This window comes from Ochotona curzoniae, unplaced genomic scaffold, assembly GCF_017591425.1.
Source record: "Ochotona curzoniae isolate NIBS_2020 unplaced genomic scaffold, NIBS_Ocur_1.0 patch378, whole genome shotgun sequence".
NCBI classification, from domain to species: Eukaryota; Metazoa; Chordata; class Mammalia; order Lagomorpha; family Ochotonidae; genus Ochotona; species Ochotona curzoniae.
In genome coordinates this window covers 569,491-588,619 of record NW_024466948.1, presented here as the reverse complement: position 1 = coordinate 588,619, position 19,129 = coordinate 569,491, and the positions used below count along the sequence as shown (strand labels likewise).

Here is a 19,129-nt window from a genome sequence, read left to right as displayed (position 1 = left end):
TACTTCGGTTATTTTTAGGCATAAAGGAGAAATAGCGCTGGGGTTCCGGTCTGTTGCGTGGTGTTACAAGCTTAGTCACAAACCCAGGTATCCCTGGCCTGGGAATAATAGCTCTCTTGCCCACTGATGCACTCTGCTCTTCCAGTGCACATTTAGTTTTGTAGAGCAATCTTCACGCTGACTTCCAGATTGGCTGCGTCATTTTGCATTCCCGGCAACAACGAGAGCTCAGGTGGCTCCACAGCTTCCCCGCCACATGGTGCTGTCAGTATGCTGACTCAGGCCAATCTAATGGGCATGTCATTGATGTTTTAATTTGCGTTGCTCTGATGACACATGATGTCAAGCATCCTCTCACATGTTTATCTGTCATCTGTCTGACTTCTTTGGTCAGGTACCTGTTAAGGCCTTTTGCCTGTGCTTTTCAGTTGGGTAGTTACTTTTCTTACTGCTGAGTGTAAGGATTCTTTGTGTGTGTTGGATAAGTCATTTGTCACAAATGTCTTTCACAAATACTTTCCTCCAAGTCTGTGCCTTGACTTCCAGTTTTCTCCTGAAATTGTCTTTTGCATAGCCCTTCCTTCCTTCCTTCCTTCCCTCTTTCTTTCCAGGGATGTCCAGGTTAGAAATAATTTCTTCTGTGGATTGTTCCTTTGATGTTGTATCTGAAAACTCAATGTTTCAGTCCAGATCATCTAGATTTTTTTCCTGCATTATCTTCTAAGGCTTCTACAGTGTTCTATTTTCCATTTAGCATTCATTTTTGCAAAGGGTATTCAGTCTGTATCTATATAGTTTATTTTATTATTTGTTCATTTATGTGAGTACACTGTACTCTTTATTAAAAAGATTGTTTTTCCTCCATGGTCTTGCCTTTGCCCTTTGGTCAAAGACCAGCTGACTGTATTTATGTAGGTCCCAGCTTTGTATCATGTGGTCTCTGTCATCTCTTCCCTCTCCTGGATTGATGTCCGCTGCCCACAAAGCCTCTTAAAGCAGCATCATCACGTTGGGTGACACTCTTTGTGAAGACACTAGTACCTACATTAGGAATGCTCTCTTGAGTATCCCAGGACCCGAGCTTTAGGTGCTTGGTTCACTGATGGACATTGGAGACAATGGCTGTGTTGTCAGGGTCCCAGCTCAAGTGCCTCTAGAGACTATAATCAAGGGACCATCATAACAATGTGGTCAGACTCAGGCAACCAATAAGAAGGGACCCAGAGATTGACTTCATGAGGAACGCATTCTTTTTTTTTTTTTTTAAAGGTTTTACATATTTGTTTGAAAATTGGAGTTATAAAGAGAAAAGGAGGGAGGGGGTAGAAGGGAGGAAGGAAGACTTCCTATATGCTGATTCAGTCACTAAATGGTTTCAATGGCCAAGGCTGGGCCAGGCCAGAGCTTCTTTTGGGTATCCCACATGGGTTCAGGGGCCCAAGAATCTGGGCCATCCTTTGATGCCTTCCCAAGTATACTAGCAAGGAGTTGGATTGGAGGTGGAGCGTCCAGGTCTCCAAATGGTATCCATGTGGGATGCAGGACTGTGGGTTGGAGGACTAAGTTGATGTGCCACAGTGCTGGCCCCAGAAGTGTTTCTCAGGTAGGATCTAGAGAGGCAGAGGCAGGAAATAATCAGCAAAGTACAGGAGAAAAATGTAATACAAACCTGGGAGATCAAATGAGTTCTATTGGGAAAGTAGCATCATTTTTAAGAATGCAGGTCTTGGTCTGGGGAAGCAGTGACAGGTGCCATGTCCGGCCAGGAAGGTGGCAAAAAGAAGCCCCTGAAACAACCCAAGAAGCAGGCCAAGGAGATGGATGAGGAGGATAAGGCTTTCAAGCAGAAACAGAAAGAACAGAAGAAACTGGAGGAGCTGAAAGCGAAGGCCGCGGGGAAGGGCCCCCTGGCCACAGGTGGAATTAAGAAATCTGGCAAAAAGTAAGCTGCTCCTTGGCACCTGAAGTGATGCTGCCCTCAACCCCACACATGTCTGAACATCTGGCGTCTCGGCCGGAGCATCTTTAGCCGCCCATAGTTAGAATGTAGTGTCACCTTGGAGCCCGTTGTACATTTACAAATAAACTTTTGTAAAAAAAAAAATGCATTTCTTAAGTTTTTAATACATGATGTACATCAACCACCCAACCTCAAAGACCATTAAGGCACTACTGGCACCTTAAAACTTAGCCTAAATTGGGCCATTTCCCAATCTATCAGACTAGCGGTTCCCAGGGCTGGAGGTGTGATGACACCAGTGACGTTCAAGAGCATGCATGAGTCTGCTGCCATGCTTCTTTTGCTATAAGATGAACTCCTTGAAAGGAGTGTCAAAGTCAAATGGAGAATAAAAGTGCAATGACCATCTTCTCCACTGAGTTACGAAATCCATGGGCCCTGAGACAGTGGTATTTAAATCGCAAATGGCCACTTCACCTCTTCCTAAGATTGAAACACCTCTCCCCACCTGCTTCGTGAACTTTACTTGCGTCCCAAGTCTACAGTCCCTACCCAAACAACGAAACAATGAAATAAGCCGCTCCTAGACTACCAAAGCACCTGCGTGTACCATTGCAGACAGGGAGATGCCTGGAAGACAGGATGAGTCAGAATCATGATTTAGGAACATCACTTTGGCTGTGGAAGCAAAAACAGTATGAGAGAAGGGTGGGGACAGGAAGGCCAGTTGGGCAGCTGACAGGGTGATGATGACAGAGTAGCACTATAGAGTTGAGCAAAGTATAGGCAATGAGAATGAAAGAGATGAAAGAGATGTGGGGAGTGAGCGAACGCAAACTACATGAGCGTTATTACCATTTGATAGGAAGGAAATCAGGAGAAAAAAGTAGAGTGTGGGGGGAAGAGAATGAATTCAGCACCAGTGATGTTTAGCCTGGCACAGTCCACTTGGGTATGCCCACCGCAAAAAGTCTTGGAAGTTGTGGATATTGACCTGTGATTCAGGAGAGGAAACTCGGCTAGAGACATTCAAGTCTGGGATGTGACCACGTAAGGGAGGATGAAGGCATGTGAGTGCAAGAGGACAGCCAGGGCCCAGTGAATGTAGTCGGAGAATCAGGCTTAAGCCTGAAGAGAAATGTTTGAAGGGTAAGCAAGAATACTGCACCAAAAAAAAAAAAAAAACTGGCAAAGATGTGATGGGCAGATGTTCAAGAGAATCTGGCATTGCCCAACTCTCAGATATGTTGCAAGAATGATGAGGAGGTTTTTGTTTCTGTTTTCATCTTGGCATGACTGATACAGTATAGCAGTTCTCAAGCATTTTGAGTCCTATGATTTCTTCTTTTTTTTTTTATTGGAAAGACACATGTACAGAGAGGAGAGAGACAGAGAGGAAGATCTTCCGTCCAATGATTCACTCCCCAAGCTTTTGCAATGGTTGGTGTTGAGCCAATCCGAAGCCAGGAGCTTCCAAGTCTCCCACACAGGTGCAGGGTCCCAAAGCTTGGGTTGTCCTTGACTGCTTTCCCAGGTCAAAAGCAGGGAGCTGGATGGGAAGTGGAGCTGCCGGGATTAGAACCGGCAACCATATGGGATCCTGGTGCGTTCAAGGTGAGGACTTTAACCACTACGCTATCACGCCAGGCCCAAGTCCTATGATTTCTTATAGACTGTAACTAGCTTTTAGTCTAGTGATTAAGGCACTACCTGGGATACTAGCATCCCGTATTGGAGGACTTGGGTTCACACTGGAGCTCTGCTGCTGATTCTAGTTTCCTGCTGTTCCTGTATGCACCCCGCAAAAAAACAGGTAAGACTCAGGTACATGGGCTCCTGTCCCGCACATGGAAGACCTGGCTAGACTGAAGCCAGGAGCAAGGGGTTTCTTCTGGGTTACTCACGTGGGTACAGGGGCCCAAGCACTGTACATAAGAATATTCATTCAACACATATTGAACACATATTAAGTGCCAAGAGGTATTTTCAACACTCAGGATATAATAATGAACAAAAATATCCTGATCCTCTCTCTCTCTTTTTTTTTTTTTAATTTTTTTTCTAGTTGCTGTGGCTCTTGGCCATCTGGTGTATTTTCTTATTTATTTGTTTATTGCTTATTTCCCCTGCCCTATCCCCAAGTCCCTCCCCTCCCCAGAATTCCTCTATATCATTACTATAGCATAGCCATGATTACATCTATTATACATGATCACATCTATTATATATGACATTAGCTGGAAGAGTCAGGAGGTTAGACGAGGTAACAAAAGCTTTCCGAGTGCTTGACACATGCCAGGCAGTTTCCAAAGTATTCCATTATTACAGGTAGGAAGGCTATGAAGAAAAGGTGACCCCAGCTCTTGTCTCACATAGAATTTCCTCTTGGACAAGGCAGCAAGAAAAGCTAGATGTATTTGTCGGTCAGGAGAGGAGACACAGGGCAGGAAAACCCAAGAAGTTAGTTGCTGGTGAGCAGAATGATGGGAACAACCAGAGGGGTGGGGGTGGGGAAGACCAAAGGCCGGAAACGTCATCCTATCAAGCTGCTCAGGCTAAAACAAAGAGCCAATACAAGAGTGTGACGGGGAACTTCTTTCTACACTCCTAAACCTAGCACCACAACAAGGCTGGGATTGGGGCTCTACTGGCTAATCCTCCAACTCCAAGCCCTGCATCCCATATGGGCACTGGTTCCTGTCCCAACTGCTTCATTTTTCCTTCCAGCTCCCTGCTCGTGGCCTGGGAAAGCAGTGGAGGATGGCCCAAAACCCTGGGATTCTGCACCTGCATGAGACACTTGGAAGGGGCTCCTGGTTCCTATCTCCTTGCTCCTGGCTTCAGATCAGCTCAGCTCAGCTGTTGCGGCCAGTTGGGGAGTGAACCAACAGATAGAAGATCTTTCTTTTTCTCATTCTCTCAGCCTTTCAATTAATAATTAATAAATCTGCAGGAAAAAAAAAAAAAGAAGGGTGAAATCGCACTTGTATTCTCCTAGAAGGACTTCGGCTTGTCTCATTCCAACAGGCGCCCGGGCTAACTGCCCCACTAGCTCATCTACTGCCTCACAGCAGAGGAGGTGTCCTAGCTTGTCTTGGTAAATATACCACAAATGCAATTTTTGTAACGGTGCAACAGGTCTTGGGGTGGAGCGAGCTACAATACATCTGCTATGTCTACAATTCCCTTGCAAGAAATGCTACAGGGAAGCTAACATCACCTGTTCAGGCCCTTAATAGCGCATGCCATTTAGCTCCTTTCATCATAAAAATTCCAAGCAGTCTACAGCTCTGTGAGAGACCCAGGCTCCGAGGGGAGTCGGCTGGACGTCCGGCTTCAGGTACGAGACTCTGGTTCTAAGCAGGTGCTGACATATCGTAGCTGTCTTCTTTGGAGTCTCCATCCACTTCCAGTTACCCAAGAGAGGGGAGGGTCAGCTCAGGGTTGGGGAGGCGGCGAAGAGCGCACTGCGCTTGCGCAAGGGCGGGGCCCGCCACCCGGAAGGACGCGGCGGGCTCGGGTTGTGCGCAGGCGCAGTGCTCCCTGAAGGCGGAACTAGGGCGTCCCCGGCTTGAGCAACCCAAACACCCGGTGGGAGGAAGGTGGCGGCCGCGGGGCAGTGCGCATGCGCGAGCGGCGCTCCCGGGTGAAGTGAGAGGCGGACAGGGCGGCCGGCGGGGCTCGGACTGGGTCAGGATGGACGAGGACGTGCTGACCACCCTCAAGATCCTCATCATCGGCGAGAGTGGCGTCGGCAAGTCCAGGTGAGGAGGTGTGCGGGCCCGCGAGGGGAACGGTCAACGGCGGCCGCTCCCGAGGCCTCCCGGCCGCCCCGCGGGGCCGCCAGGGCCAGGGCCACCGGCCAAGTCCGGCTGCGGGAACCGAACCGGGGGCGGGCGCGGCCCAGGCTCCGGGGACAGAACCGGGCCGGGTCCTGGGAAGGGGCCGCGCTCCCTCCGCGCGGGGTCGCGTTCCCGGCCGCTTGTGGCGCAGCCCGGGGTCGCTGCTGTTCTTTCGTCCCTGCCAGCCGCGGCGGACGGGCCCTTCCCGGGAGCGCTTGCCGCGTCACTTTGGCCTGATTTGTCGTCGGCTTTTGCCACTTGGTGTTGGAGGAGGTCGACTTTCGGGGTCCTGGCCGGGGTGGCGTCCAGCGCGGGGTGTGACCCCGACCTCAGGGTCGTGAATTGGGGCAGGTTATGGGGACGAAGTTCTCTGGGTGCGGCCGCGGCGCCAGCTGTTAGGGCTGGGCCAGCCTGGGTACAACTCAGCAGTCACGACACTTGGGAAATGGAAAGCCTAAAGTGTGTGTTCTCCATACGGTGTGTGTGTGTTTTCCCCCAAGTTTGGCACCGTGGTAATTCTCCCTCATTCCCACGCTGTGTGCGATGCACTGAGGGGTTTCTGCATAGGAACGGATGGGGCAATGGTGCACCCTGAATTCCAAAGTCCTTGGCCGGTGCTGGTGTTCAAGGGCGGAATACAATGAGCAAGACGGGCGTCGTGGCCACCTTCTGTGATTGCCCATGTCAGAGGATTAAAAAGTTAATTGATTATTGAGGATGGGCTTAATGGGATTTCCATCATCTTTTCCGATTTTCCTGTTCTTGAGCCGTGCCTTACATAGTGAAGGCATTTGAAATGGCTGTCTTTGGAGTCAGGAAGGCTCAGCCATCATTTCGGGTAGTTGGTATAATCCGTGTTGGATTATGCGTTGAAGTGTGTTAGGTGCGGTTAGCTGAAGCAGTGAATTGGGGTTCCCTCTTTAGACCGTGGCCTGACAGCTGCATTTGTTGGTTTATCTTAGTTCATTACCTCCCCCATTGCATATGAGTCTATTTGAGATTAATCTGCTTTCATTTTTTTTTTTTCTACAAATATACTTAATGGGGAATGATTAACTACTCCGTGCACAGTTTCAACACTTTGTTTCTTTCGTGGTCTGCATCTAGGGAGGTCGTTTGCTTACTTGTCCAGGTCTAGGCACATTTTGGTCTGAGAAGCCTGTTCCTTTTTTTTTTAAAGATTTATTTTTATTATTTTTTTATTGGAAAGGCGGATATACAGAGAGGAGAGACAGAGAGGAAGATCTTCTGTCCGATGATTCACTCCCCAAGTGAGCGCAACGGCCGATGCTATGCCAATCCGAAGCCAGGAGCCTCTTCCGGGTCTCCCACGCGGGTGCAGGTTCCCAAAGCTTTGGGCCGTCCTCGACTGCTTTCCCAGGCCACAGGCAGGGAGCTGGAAGGGAAGCGGGGCTGCCGGGATAGAACCGGCGCCCATATGGGATCCCAGGCGTGCAAGGCGAGGACCTTTAACCACTTGCGCTACCGCGCTGGGCCCAAGCCTGTTCCTTTTAAGGTGAGTTCAACGCAGGAACGTTTGCCGTGGATGTGGTCTTAGAGGGCCCGTGTAGCCAGTGCGTGCTTCAGACCTCTTCCAGGACTGCGCTGGTGCGAGTGAAGCTAGCACCTGCAGGCCTCATCCTACCAGAGGATTTCCGCTTGTTGCCTAACCTGTCGTTGGAGCCGGGAATGAGGCTCCTGACACTTGTGTTGCTGTTTGCATTACCTGCTGTTTGATCCTTGACATCTCTGGTTTCTGAAGGGCTTGGCAGAGACACTTCTCAGATTCTGTTGTAAATGTTTAGATTCTGTGACGACGCCTGATGAAGCAAGCATATGGCAGAGCGTCTCAGGAAATGACAGGGGCTCTTGGAGCCCCGGGCTCTCCATTGCTGTCCCTCTTCCGCTCCTTCCGTGCCCCTTGCTGGGGAGGAGTTTGATCTCTAAGTTAGGAAAAGCAGAGTAGTTAACAGTCTCTGCTACATGTGGTCTTCATGGCGTGATGGAAGTTACACTGGACACCGAGTATTGCATGGTGAATGTTTTACACTTTTAAACTTTTGAAAACTTGAAGATTTTTTTTTTTTAAAGATTTATTTTATTTTTATTGGAAAGGCAGATATACAGAGAGGAGAGACAGAGAGGAAGATCTTCCGTTCGATGATTCACTCCCCAAGTGAGCGCAACGGCCCATGCTATGCCAATCCGAAGCCAGGAGCCTCTTCCGGGTCTCCCACGCGGGTGCAGGGTCCCAAGGCTTTGGGCTGTCCTCGACTGCTTTTCCCGGGCCACAGGCAGGGAGCTGGATGGGAGACGGGGCTGCCGGGATTAGAACCTGTGCCCATGTGGGATCCCGGGCGTGCAAGGCGAGGACCTTAACCACTGCGCCACCGCGCCAGGCCCAAAAACTTGAAGATTTTTGAAAACAGAAAATGAGCGCAGTGCTTCTTAAACATTCGATGTGGTGAATTCCTTTTAAAGTCTGCTAGACGTGTGGATTCCATAGGGAAGCACACGCGTGGACTGTAGGATACGCCTCTGGCTTGATGAGGTTTAGACTTGGAGCTTCTGGGAGAGTTGGTGGCTGCACAGCACGCCGGCTGCCTGCCTTTCTTGGTGACCAAGGCTGTTACAGAAGGATTAACGGTAACGGAAGAGAATTCCCAGGCTTGGTGTCTGGCCTGGTATCTGACACACTGTCACGGCCAATATTGCCATTATCACTGATGTTATTACTATAGTTTTTTTTTTTTTAAGATTTATTTTACTTTTATTGGAAAGTCAGATATACAGAGAGGAAAAGAGACAGAGAGGAAGAACTTCCGTTCATTGATTCACTCCCCAAGTGGCTGCAGTGGCCGGAGCTGCACCGATCTGAAGCTAGGAGCCGTGAACCTCTTCCGGGCCTCCCATGCAGGTACAAAGTCCCAAGGCATTAGGCAGTTCTCATCTGCTTTCCCAGGCCACAGGCAGGGAGCTGGATGGGAAGCAGGACCACTAGAACACAAACCTGCGCACATATGGGTTCCTGGCGGATGCAAGGCAAGGACCTTAGCCACGAGGCTACTGTACCAGGCCCTATTGTAGTGTTGTTGTTACTACTTCTTTACAAAGCCACGTTAACGTGTATTTTTGTAGTACTAATTTGTGTGGTGACTGAGTATGAAAACATACCGTTTCTATCCTTAACCTGAGCATAACAGAGCTTGTTAGGAGAGAAGGAAATTTTTATATATAATTAATTTTTTAAAGATTTATTTATTTTTATTGGAAAGTCAGATTTACAGAGAGGAGAGAGAGAGAAAGATCTTCCGACCGCTGGCTCACTCCCCAAGTGGCTGCAATGGCTGGAGCTGGGCTGATCCAAAGCCAGGAGCCAGGAGCTTCTTCTGGGTTTCCCACGTGGGTGCAGGGACCCTGCGCAAGACTTTAGGCCATCCTCCACTGCTTACCAGGCCACAAGCAGGGAGCTGGATGGAAAGTGGAGCGGCTGGGATATGAACCGGTGCCCATGTGGAATCCCAGCATGTGTAAGGAGAGGACTTTAGCCACTAGGCTACGGCGCTGGGCCCTTACGTATAATTTTTAAGTTACTAGTGCTGTCATATGATTCATGTTGAAAGTCAGTAAAAACAGACAAAATGTTAAGTCAAAAAGTTTCAAAATGTTTGTTTGTTTTCAAATGTTGTTTGAATGAGTTACAGAGACAAAATGGCAAGGAGAGAGAAATCTTCCGCTGGCTGTAACAGCCACACTTAGGAGAGTCTGAAGCGAGGAGCTTCTGCGCCTTCCATGTGGGCAGGGACAAAGGCCTTGGGCCATCCTCAGCATCCTGTGCTGCTTTCCCAGGCCATTAACAGGGAGCCGATGGGAAGTGGAGGAGCTGGGACTTGAACCAGTGCCTGCATCAGATGCTGGCTTCACGGGCAGAGGCTGGATGACACCTGCCCCAAAGTTCAGAGTTTGACTTTAGTTTTACCTGTGATGTTGTGGCATATATTTTTTTGTGGTAGACCCATGAAAACAACTGAAAAATGGCAGTTGATTCTTCATGTGTGTTTGACACCGAGTTTGAAAATGTTCAGGGAGGCATTGTGTTTTGCATCATGGTCTGGACCAGAAAAGTAGTTAGCAGCAATAATCCCAGGGTTTTCCTTCAGCTCCAATCTGATGGCTGTTTGCTTTGATTTTATTCATGCAGGCAGGTTAGCAGAAATGTTCTACAACAGGTGTCATGGGGAGCTTCATCTTGTCAAGCTAGGTTTTTTTTTTTTTAAGATTTATTTTTATTTCAAAGTCAGATCTACAGAGAGGAGGAGAGACAGAGAGGAAGATCTTCCATCCGATGATTCACTCCCCAAATGACCGCATGGCCGGTGCTGCGCCAGTGTGAAGCCAGAAGCCAGGAGCTTCTTCCGGGTCTCCTACACAGGTGCAGGGTCCCAAATCTTCAGGCCGTCCTCGACTGCTTTCCCAGGCCACAAGCAGGGCGCTGGATGGGAAGTGGAGCTGCTGGGATTAGAACTGGCGCCCATATGGGATCCTGGGGCGTTCAAAGGGAGGACTTTAGCTGCTAGGCCACTGCGCCGGGCCCCAAGCTAGGTGTTTAGCAGCGACTTCCGTTTCCTTTTCCAAGAGCTTCAAATTACTTGTGTGTCAGAGCAGTTTAGGTAGGAGACACAACTTTAGAGTCCTCTTCTGACCTGGTGCTCCCTGCTCTTCTTCCTTTCCAGTTTCTTTACACTTGGTAGGCTCAGACCTTTGTTCTCCCACTGTAGCAACGGCACCTGTTTTCCATTCCTCCTTTTCTTTTTTTTTTTTCCCCCCTGGTGTTAGTACATCGTGTCATTCTTTTCCTATCAAAGTCTTCCCCGGCTCCTGGTTGACCCTCCCTAGCCTTGGTCAGAATACATTTGTCTGGCTCTCAGGATTTCCATTCTGCCTTGTCCTCCTACTAAGAAAGTCATGCTGCTGGTTAGGCACCGCTAGGAAAAAAACCTTTGTGACCTGACTTAGTGGACCATACATCATATTTTTACTCAGTTTGTTGAACTCAACAAAGTGTTTCCCCTTACACCCACTCGATTACAGCATTCCCAAGCTGCTGCTTTAATCTCTCAGGACATACCAGAGCAGTTTAAAGCAACAGCAAAACCAACTTTTCCTGCTAGGGTTTTGCAGGGAGAACATGGAAGTCCTACTTATTGGTAAACTGCTTTGCTGTTAGGGTTTTTGAATTGGCAACAGTTTATTGTCCTTGTTTATCTGTACTGAAGGGTTCCTGGGCGAAGACATTTATCAGCCCTTATGTGCATCTCCTAGTTGGGACCAAACTTTACAGTCCTGAACTCATTTGTCATAGCGTTGGAAGTAAAAGTCAAGTTTCTAAGGTATTTTTTTTTTTTTTTTTTTTACTGTCTTTTAGCCTGCTCTTGAGGTTCACGGACGATACTTTTGATCCAGAGCTTGCAGCGACTATAGGTAAGTCCGTATCTGCAACTTTGACAAGTGTGCCTTCGGGCTGCTCTGTGTTGTCACCCTACTCCTTGCTGTCCCACTGCTTGCATGTTCTTTGGAATGGCACCTGTTTCAGAACCTAACTGTGCTGCTCCTCCGTCTCTGGAGCCTGTGTAGAGCTCTCCCAGGGAATGTGCCCAATCCCCGGGGTCCGTGGTGCTGGGTGGTCCTGCCGATAATGAGATGATCTGCCTACACGTTTCTCTCGTGTGTATGGATTATCTTTTATTTTGCAACACACAACAGCGTCTGATTATCTGTGGTGTGCAGGCACTAACCTGAGTGGCGGGGCGGTCACGATGACTAATGCAAGCTTGGTGTCTGTTATCATGGACTTAATAGTGCGCCAATGTTTTATGCTGAATATTTGCTGCAGTGTGTGGCATGGATTCTCCACATATTTGTTTTGGGTATTAGTTACTGACTAAAGATTATCAAGCACAGTGACACCTAAGAGCCTTTTTAAAATAGCACGGGCTGATGGGACCTCATGGAATATCAGAGGTGAAGATTCCAGCATCCCCTGTTCAGAGCTTGAGTACACGGTGGGGCAGAGGCCTCCGGAGCCAGCCAGGAGTGCTGCAGGAGAGCGAAGCAGTTGAGCTGGGTTGTAACCTCGCTGTGCTGTGAGCTTGACGTTCGTCTTTAGCCGTTTTCCTTCATTGTCTTCATCTGTAAATTGAAGGATTTGGGGGCAAGAGAAGACCATTTTCTTCCAGCATCAGTTTCCTTATCTGATAAGTGGAATACATGATAACCAGCGTCAGCACTGTCGGCCTGTTCTGCGTTTTTCTCAACTCGCCCTGTTTGCATTTACAGTGTGATTTTGTTTTGTTTCCTGTGAAATATTTTCCAACCCAAACATCATAAAATTAGCAAAAGAATTTCTGTATATTATGTTCAAGTCCCCAAATATATTACCTTTACTTTATCATTTTCTCTCTACATACACACATGATAATTCTTTTTGCAAAGTTAAGAGTGAATTGTCTTTCACATATACGTATTTTATTTTATGAATATTTATTATTTATCTGAAAGCAGAGCTACAGAGTGAGGGAGACTGGGAGATCCATCTTTCATCTGTTGGTTCACTCCCCAAATGACCGCAATGAGTTTCTTGCAGAGAAAAGACAGTGTAGCTGTTCCATATTTTTGCCCTGTTGCTCCATTGTCCCCTGACAGCCTGGGCTTCAACAAATAGTAAGGACACTACGTAACCACGTCATTCCAGCCGTGGTGGTCGTCAGCTGGTGATTTTTCAGCTGTGACCATTCTGCCCACATTTCTTCACTTGGATTCGAAAGGAAGGGCGCCACTTCTTTTTTTCTGCAATATGAACCTGTGATGCCTCTAAATTTTTATTCTATCAGGTGTTACTACATTTATACATTTATATGTATTGAAAGAATCACTTAAACCCTAATACTTAGAAAGCCACTTAAATTTACCTTTGATGTGTTATTCATGTTGCCTGGAACAGGCCTAGTAACGGATAGTGAGGAGTAGAGGAATGGTAACTGCAGGGAAAATAAACTTGTTTCAAGTTTTACTGAAAGAATGAGCTTATATGTAACATGAAACTAGCTATTTTCATTTCAAACCCACATGGAATCTGGGAACTGGCAGAATGTCATGTCTTGGGTTGTCCTTAGTGCTCTAACAGCTTTGTCTTTTGCAAAACCAAATATCAAGATTATAGTATGCTAATAAAAGTGCATATAATCTGTTCCCTAGATGGACCGTGGATTTTGAATACATTTAAAAAGTAACTTTTGCATTTGTGTATCAGATGACTTTCTGCCATGGATTATAACCAATACAATCGTATTTGTTTTTTTTTTTAATTTATTGATTGTTATTATTTTTCATGATACAGTTTTGTAGCTATAAGCATTCCCCCCTTCCCTTCCTCCCTTCCGATCCTCTTGCCATTTTCCCCATATTGTTGTAATAGTATAGTCCTCAGTAAGTCACAAGTCCAGCATTCTGAACAGATACATTTGTTTATTTGGAAATGTGGCAGAGGAGAGAGAAAGATCTTCTGCTTGCTGAGTCACTCCCCACATGGCCACAATGGTCAGGGCAGGCTGAAGCCACAAGCCAGGAATTCCATCTGAGTCTGCCATGTGGGTGACGGGTCAACACCTGACCCATCCTGTGCTGTTTTCCCAGGCACATTGGCAGGGAACGTGGTGGGAAGCTGAGGAGCGAAGACTCAGAACCCCACACTCTGACATGTGGCATGCCAGTATCACAAGCAGTGGCTTAACTTGGCGCGCTGCAACATCAGTACCACAGGAGTTTTATTGTTTTTGAACAATAGTTCAGTTGGTCATGGCCCTGTGAAAATACCGTATCTAGTCCTGCTGATGTGGATATGAGATACTGTCAGGCCCTGGTTTCCTGTCTCATTTCCTTAAGTTTCTTTGCCTTTCTTTGATGATGAAAAATGAGCCTGTTTCTAAAATTGACTCACTAAGCTGTGGGTATAGTGCATCAGATCCACCTGGCCCTGTGGTGTCCCGGGTCACCAGACTCACTGGTCATTCCTCTCCTGGGACTCTGCAGTCAGCAGCTCCTGTTGTGAGGTCAGGTCTTCAGGGGGTTTTGTTTCTCTGTGTTAACAAGAGTCCTTGGCTCTGAACAGAAAGTAACTACTGCCTGCTCTTAGCCCCTTGACTCATCAGAGCCCTCTCTGCCATGATCAGAATTGCCAGAAGAACCTAATGACTGTTTCATCAGAAAGCAGTGGAAAGCAGAAGCAGTGGGAACCACCTGATGTTGCACATTTGAACCTCGATTTTACCCTTAGCCTGTTGGATCAGGAATTAAAAATAGCTGCCCACACTTCTTGCTGCATGCTTTGCAAATAAATTCTTCGCTCCTCTGATGTCTGTGACTGGCATGCTGTGCGTGAGCCCTTTACAAATAGCTGGTCCCAGAAAACCTCACCTCCTTCAAAGTTGAAAAGTTAAAGAATTCCTCTCCAGGCCCCTGCAAACATTGAAGAACCAAAAAAGTAAAGAACTCCTAAAAATATTGTTCAAACAAGATGAATATTGTGACTAAACATTTGCATGAATTTAGAAAGCTTAGTGAAGTACTTAGCACTAATATCAAAACAGTGGATCCAGGATGCAGTACTGTGACCACATGAGAAAATGCAGGGTAGGGCCCAGCGCGCTGGCGCAGTAGTTAAGGTCCTCGCCTTGCACACCCGGGATCCCATATGGGCGCCGGTTCTATCCCGGCAGCCCCGCTTCCCATCCAGCTCCCTGCCTGTGGCCCAGGAAAGCAGTCGAGGACGGCCCAAGGCTTTGGGACCCTGCACCCACGTGGGAGACCTGGAAGAGGCTCCTGGCTTCGGATTGGCATAGCATCGGCCGTTGTGCTCACTTGGGGAGTGAATCATGGGACGGAAGATCTTCCTCTCTGTCTCTCCTCTCTGTATATCCACCTTTCCAATCAAAATAATAAAAATAAATCTTTCAAAAAAAATTTTTAAAAATGCAGGGTAAACTGGATGGAAAATGAACAAAACCATCACTGAGATGAAGGTGAAATTGGAAGGAAAACCAGGATGACAGAGAACTATCACAGAAAACAAGACAGAAAGTGGTTCTAAAATGGGAAGAGTGGGTAGACTGTACTAAAATGAATGGAAAATGTTAGTTGAGAAGCTGTCAGGGCCTGGCGCTGTGGCTTGGTGCGTAAAACTGCTACGGGCAGCACCAGTAGCCTTGCGTGCAGAGGCCCTAGCGGCTTCACTTCAATCCAGCTCGCAGCTAACGCTCTTGATAAAGATGGAAGTTCTTTGTTTACTTCTCTCTAAAAGATGTATCTATTTCTTATTTATTTGAAATGTAATGTTGTGGAGGGAAGGAAAGACAGAGAAAGAGAGATTGTCAGTCTTTTGGTTTACTCCCTAAATGGCTGCAACAGCTGGAGCTGGGCCCTTCTGAAGCCAGGAGCCAGGAGCGCCTTGCACATCTCCCACATGGGTGCAGGGACCCGAACCCTTGGACCATGTTCTCCTTTTCCAGGTACATTAGCAGGGAACAGGATTGGAACTAGAGAAGCTGGGATTCAAGCTGGTGCCCGTATGCCCGTGCTAGGGTGGCAGCTTTACCTGCTGCTCTATGACACCATCCTCAGAGGTCTCTCTGTGTCTCACTTTAACTCTGACTTTCATATAAATAAATAAAATTTTTTAATAAAGTGCAGATTTGGCAGAAATAAGTAAATAGAAATCCAAAGTAGATTATGTAAGTCTTAGAAAACATAATGAAACAACATTTCTTGCATGAAAATGATCACCTGTCCACACAAAATTGTAATCGTTTTTTTTTTTTGAATATTTATTTATTTATTGGAAAATCAGATATACAGAGAGGAGGAAAGACAGAGAGGAAGATCTTCAGGCCGCAATGGCTGGAGCTGAGCCAATCCGAAGCCAGGAGCCTGGAACCTCCTTCAGGTCTCCCACGTGGGTGCAGGCTTTGGGCTGTCCTCGACTGCTTTCCCAGGCTGCAAGCAGGGAGCTGGATGGGAAGTGGAGCTGCCAGGATTAGAACCAGCTCCCATATGGGATCCCGGGCGTGCAAGGTGAGGACTTTAACCACTATGCTATCGCGCTGGGCCCTAAATTGCAATAGTATTTTAGAGATCTGTTTGTTTGCGAGGCAGACTAAAATCTTCCATCTACTGGTTTGCTCCCCAAATTCCTGTAGCAGCCAGGAGCCAGAAGCTAGTTTGGGTCTCCCTTGTGGATAGCAGGAACACAGGTGCTTGAGCTGGTACCTGATTCTCTCCAGGCTGTGTGTTAGCAGGAAGCTGCAGTTGAAAGTGGAGCTGATTCTCCATGCACCAGTGGCAAGGTTTTGTTGTTGTTGATGTTAAGATTTTATTTATTTGTTTGAAAGGGATAGTTAGAAAGGGACAGGAGAGAGAGAAAGAGAGATCTTTTGCCAGCTAGTTAACTCACAGGTGGTCAGAATTGCCACAGCTGGGCCAGGAGCCAGGAGCTTCTCCCGACTCAGCATGGATGCAGAGGCCAGAGGCCCTGGGCTATCCCCCACTGCTGCCAGGTGTGTTACCAGGGAGCTGAATGGAAAATGGAGCAGCTGGGGCTCAAACTCCTGTGCATATGGATGCCAGCACTCAGGCAGAAGCTCAGCCTCTTGTGTCCCAGCACTGACCCCAACGGGTTCTTAACCACCATGCCCAATGCCTGCCTCAGAGTTGGTAAGCCTTGGAATAGCAAAGTAGTGTTTTAAATGGAACTTCTTTTTTTCTAATAAAAACTTAGAAATTGTGAAACAAACAAACAAACAAACAAAAAACACCCTTTTTTGTATTGATTCACCAATTTTTGCTTAGCCTATTTCTAAGATTGTTAGAATTGGCAGCTAGTGGGTTGAGCTGCTGCCTGCCTTCCAGAGTGGCAGGGGCCCATATACTTGAGCCATCCTCTTGTGCTTTTTCCAGGCTGTTCGCAGGGAACTGGTTGGGAAGTGGAGCAGCCAGGACATGAACCCATGGTCCTGTGGGATGCCTGCATGGCCAGCAGAGGCTTAACTGGCTATACCAACCTCAGCCAAACTCAAGGCAAACTTTGATTGTGATTGGTTGACTTAGATCATTCATTCTTCTTGCTCCTTAAAATATCTCCCTAAGGTGGCCCAGAGTTAGCTCCTAGCTTTTTCCTGGCCCAGCTCACCATTGTGGATGTCTGAAGAGTGAACTAGCAGATAGGATCTCTCTCCAACTATAAAACACAGTTCAAATTATAACATCTCACAATGCTGATGACCCACCTCCACTGTTCTACGATCTATTGTAGTTCTAAAATAAGTCTTAAAAGCCTGCATTTATGTGGTGATGATATTGGAACAGAGTAAAAAGATATATATTTAAAGATTTATTTATTTTTATTGGAAAGGCAGATATACAGAGAGGAGGAGAGACAGAGAGGAAGATCCTACGTCCAATGATTCGCTCCTCAGTCGGCCACAACGGCTGGATCTGAGCTGATCCAAAGCCAGGAGCCTCTTCCGGGTCTCCCATGCGGGTGCAGGGTCCCAAGGCTTTGGGCCGTCTTTGACTGCTTTCCCAGACCACAAGCAGGGGCTGGATGGGAAGTGGAGCTGCCAGGATTAGAACCGGTGCTCATATGGGATCCCAGGCGCGTTCAGGGTGAGGACCTCAGCCATTACATTATCATGCAGGGCCCAGAGATATATTTTATATGTGTTTGTGTATAATGTTATATATAATACATATACTATATGAATATATAGTTATTATATATCAATGATATAAATTATAGAAAAATATATTACGTATATATACATTTAATGAGAAAAAGGATCCTGAAATTTTCACTGCAGTAGATTTGTTAAGTTTAATGTGCAACTGATGCCAGTCTTAATATTTTCCTTAAGAGAGTTTTCTCTGTTTATGTTTTGGAACTTTGCTTATTTCTTTTTTTTTTTAAGATTTATTTATTTTTATTGCAAAGTCAGATATGTAGAGAGGAGGAGACAGAGAAGAAGGTCTTCTGTCCAATGATTCACTCCCAAAGTCCTCCAGGTCTCCAGTGCAGGTGCAGGGTCCCAAGGCTTTGGGCCGTGCTTGACTGCTTTCCCAGGCCACCAGCAGGGAGCTGGATGGGAAGCTGGGCTGCCATGATTAGAATCGGTGCCCATATGGGATCCTGGCGTGTTCAAGGCGAGGACTGTAGTTGCTAGGCCATGGCGCCAGGCCCAAACTTTGCATATTTCTTTATCGCCGATGTTTCGCAGTGTGTTCAGACCCTTGCACGGTAGTCAGTCTGTGATATGCGCACCTGCTGAGCAGCTGTGTCTTCCTTAGGGCTGCTTTTTGAGACATCCTACACTTGATCTGAGCACGTCATTTTCTGTTTGACATGCCTGGTTTATTTTTAATAAATCAACTTTATGCTTTATTTATTCAAAATGCAGAAATAGGGAGTGTGTGTGTGAGTGAGAGAGAGTGAGCAAATGAGTGCCAGGTTAAGGCCAGGAACCTCATTTGGGCTGCCCCCCGTGGGTGCATGGGTCCAAGTGCTTGAGCATTTTCCACTGCTCTCCTAAGCGCGTCAGCAGCAAGTTGAACTGGAAGTAGACCAGTGGGTCCTGATTTGACAGCTGTGTGAGAGGGAGTGCCACGGGTGGGACGTAACCAGTTGCGCCATAGTACTGGCCCTGAGACACTGGTTTTTGTTTTGTTTTTAAGATTTATTTATTTTTGCTGGAGAGTCAGATATACAGAGAGGAAGAAAGAGAGAAAGGAAAGATCTTCCATCCGCTAATTCACTCCCAAAGCGGCTGCAACGACCGGAACTCAGCCGACCCAAATCCAGGAGCCAGGACCCTCATCTGGGGCTCCCATGCTGGGTTCCAAGGCTTTGGGTGTTCTCGACTGCTTTCCCACAAGCAGGGAACTGGATGGGAAGTGAGGCTGCTGGGATTAGAATCGGCATCCATATGGGATCCTGGTGCTTTGGCAAGGACTTTAGCCACTACGCTATTGTGCCAGGCCCGAGACACTGTTTTTTTTTTTAAATCATGTATGATTTACCTGTAAATTTTATTTTGGACAATAGCAGTGTAGATTCCTTGGTATAGCAACAATTTCGTTATTTATTCTTTCTAGCACTGTTGCTATACAATTAGGATAAAATAGTATAACAAATATACTATTTACAATAATACTATATATAATATAGTATAATTTATGAACTGTCTTTAAAAACTGTTTATAATAGCTTTCAGCACTATCACTG

At 46.9% G+C, this 19,129-nt stretch overlaps 2 protein-coding genes across 6 annotated transcripts in view; both read left to right on the top strand.

The window, feature by feature from the left end:
• The first annotated feature begins 1,754 nt into the window (after positions 1 to 1,754).
• Positions 1,755 to 2,104, top strand: LOC121167492 (translation machinery-associated protein 7-like). The gene has a single exon (XM_040996936.1). It carries the CDS (start codon positions 1,755 to 1,757, stop codon positions 1,944 to 1,946), a length of 192 nt encoding a protein of 63 aa, XP_040852870.1. The 3' UTR covers positions 1,947 to 2,104.
• Positions 2,105 to 5,561: 3,457 nt separating this feature from the next.
• LOC121167489 (ras-related protein Rab-18) overlaps positions 5,562 to 19,129 on the top strand; it is a 43,779-nt gene continuing 30,211 nt past the window's right edge. For 4 of the 5 annotated variants that reach the window (XM_040996934.1, XM_040996930.1, XM_040996932.1 and 1 more), the window contains exons 1-2: positions 5,562 to 5,724; positions 11,228 to 11,283. In XM_040996934.1, the coding sequence (XP_040852868.1) occupies positions 5,657 to 5,724; positions 11,228 to 11,283 (124 nt within the window). In that variant the 5' untranslated portion in view covers positions 5,562 to 5,656. The remainder of the gene's footprint in view (positions 5,725 to 11,227; positions 11,284 to 19,129) is intronic. The other variant, XM_040996933.1, reaches the window with a different exon arrangement.

What these genes read in the sequence shown, in the direction of transcription:
- LOC121167492 (XM_040996936.1), top strand. Translation starts at nt 1,755, where the DNA reads ATGTCCGGCCAGGAAGGTGGCAAAAAGAAGCCCCTGAAACAACCCAAG.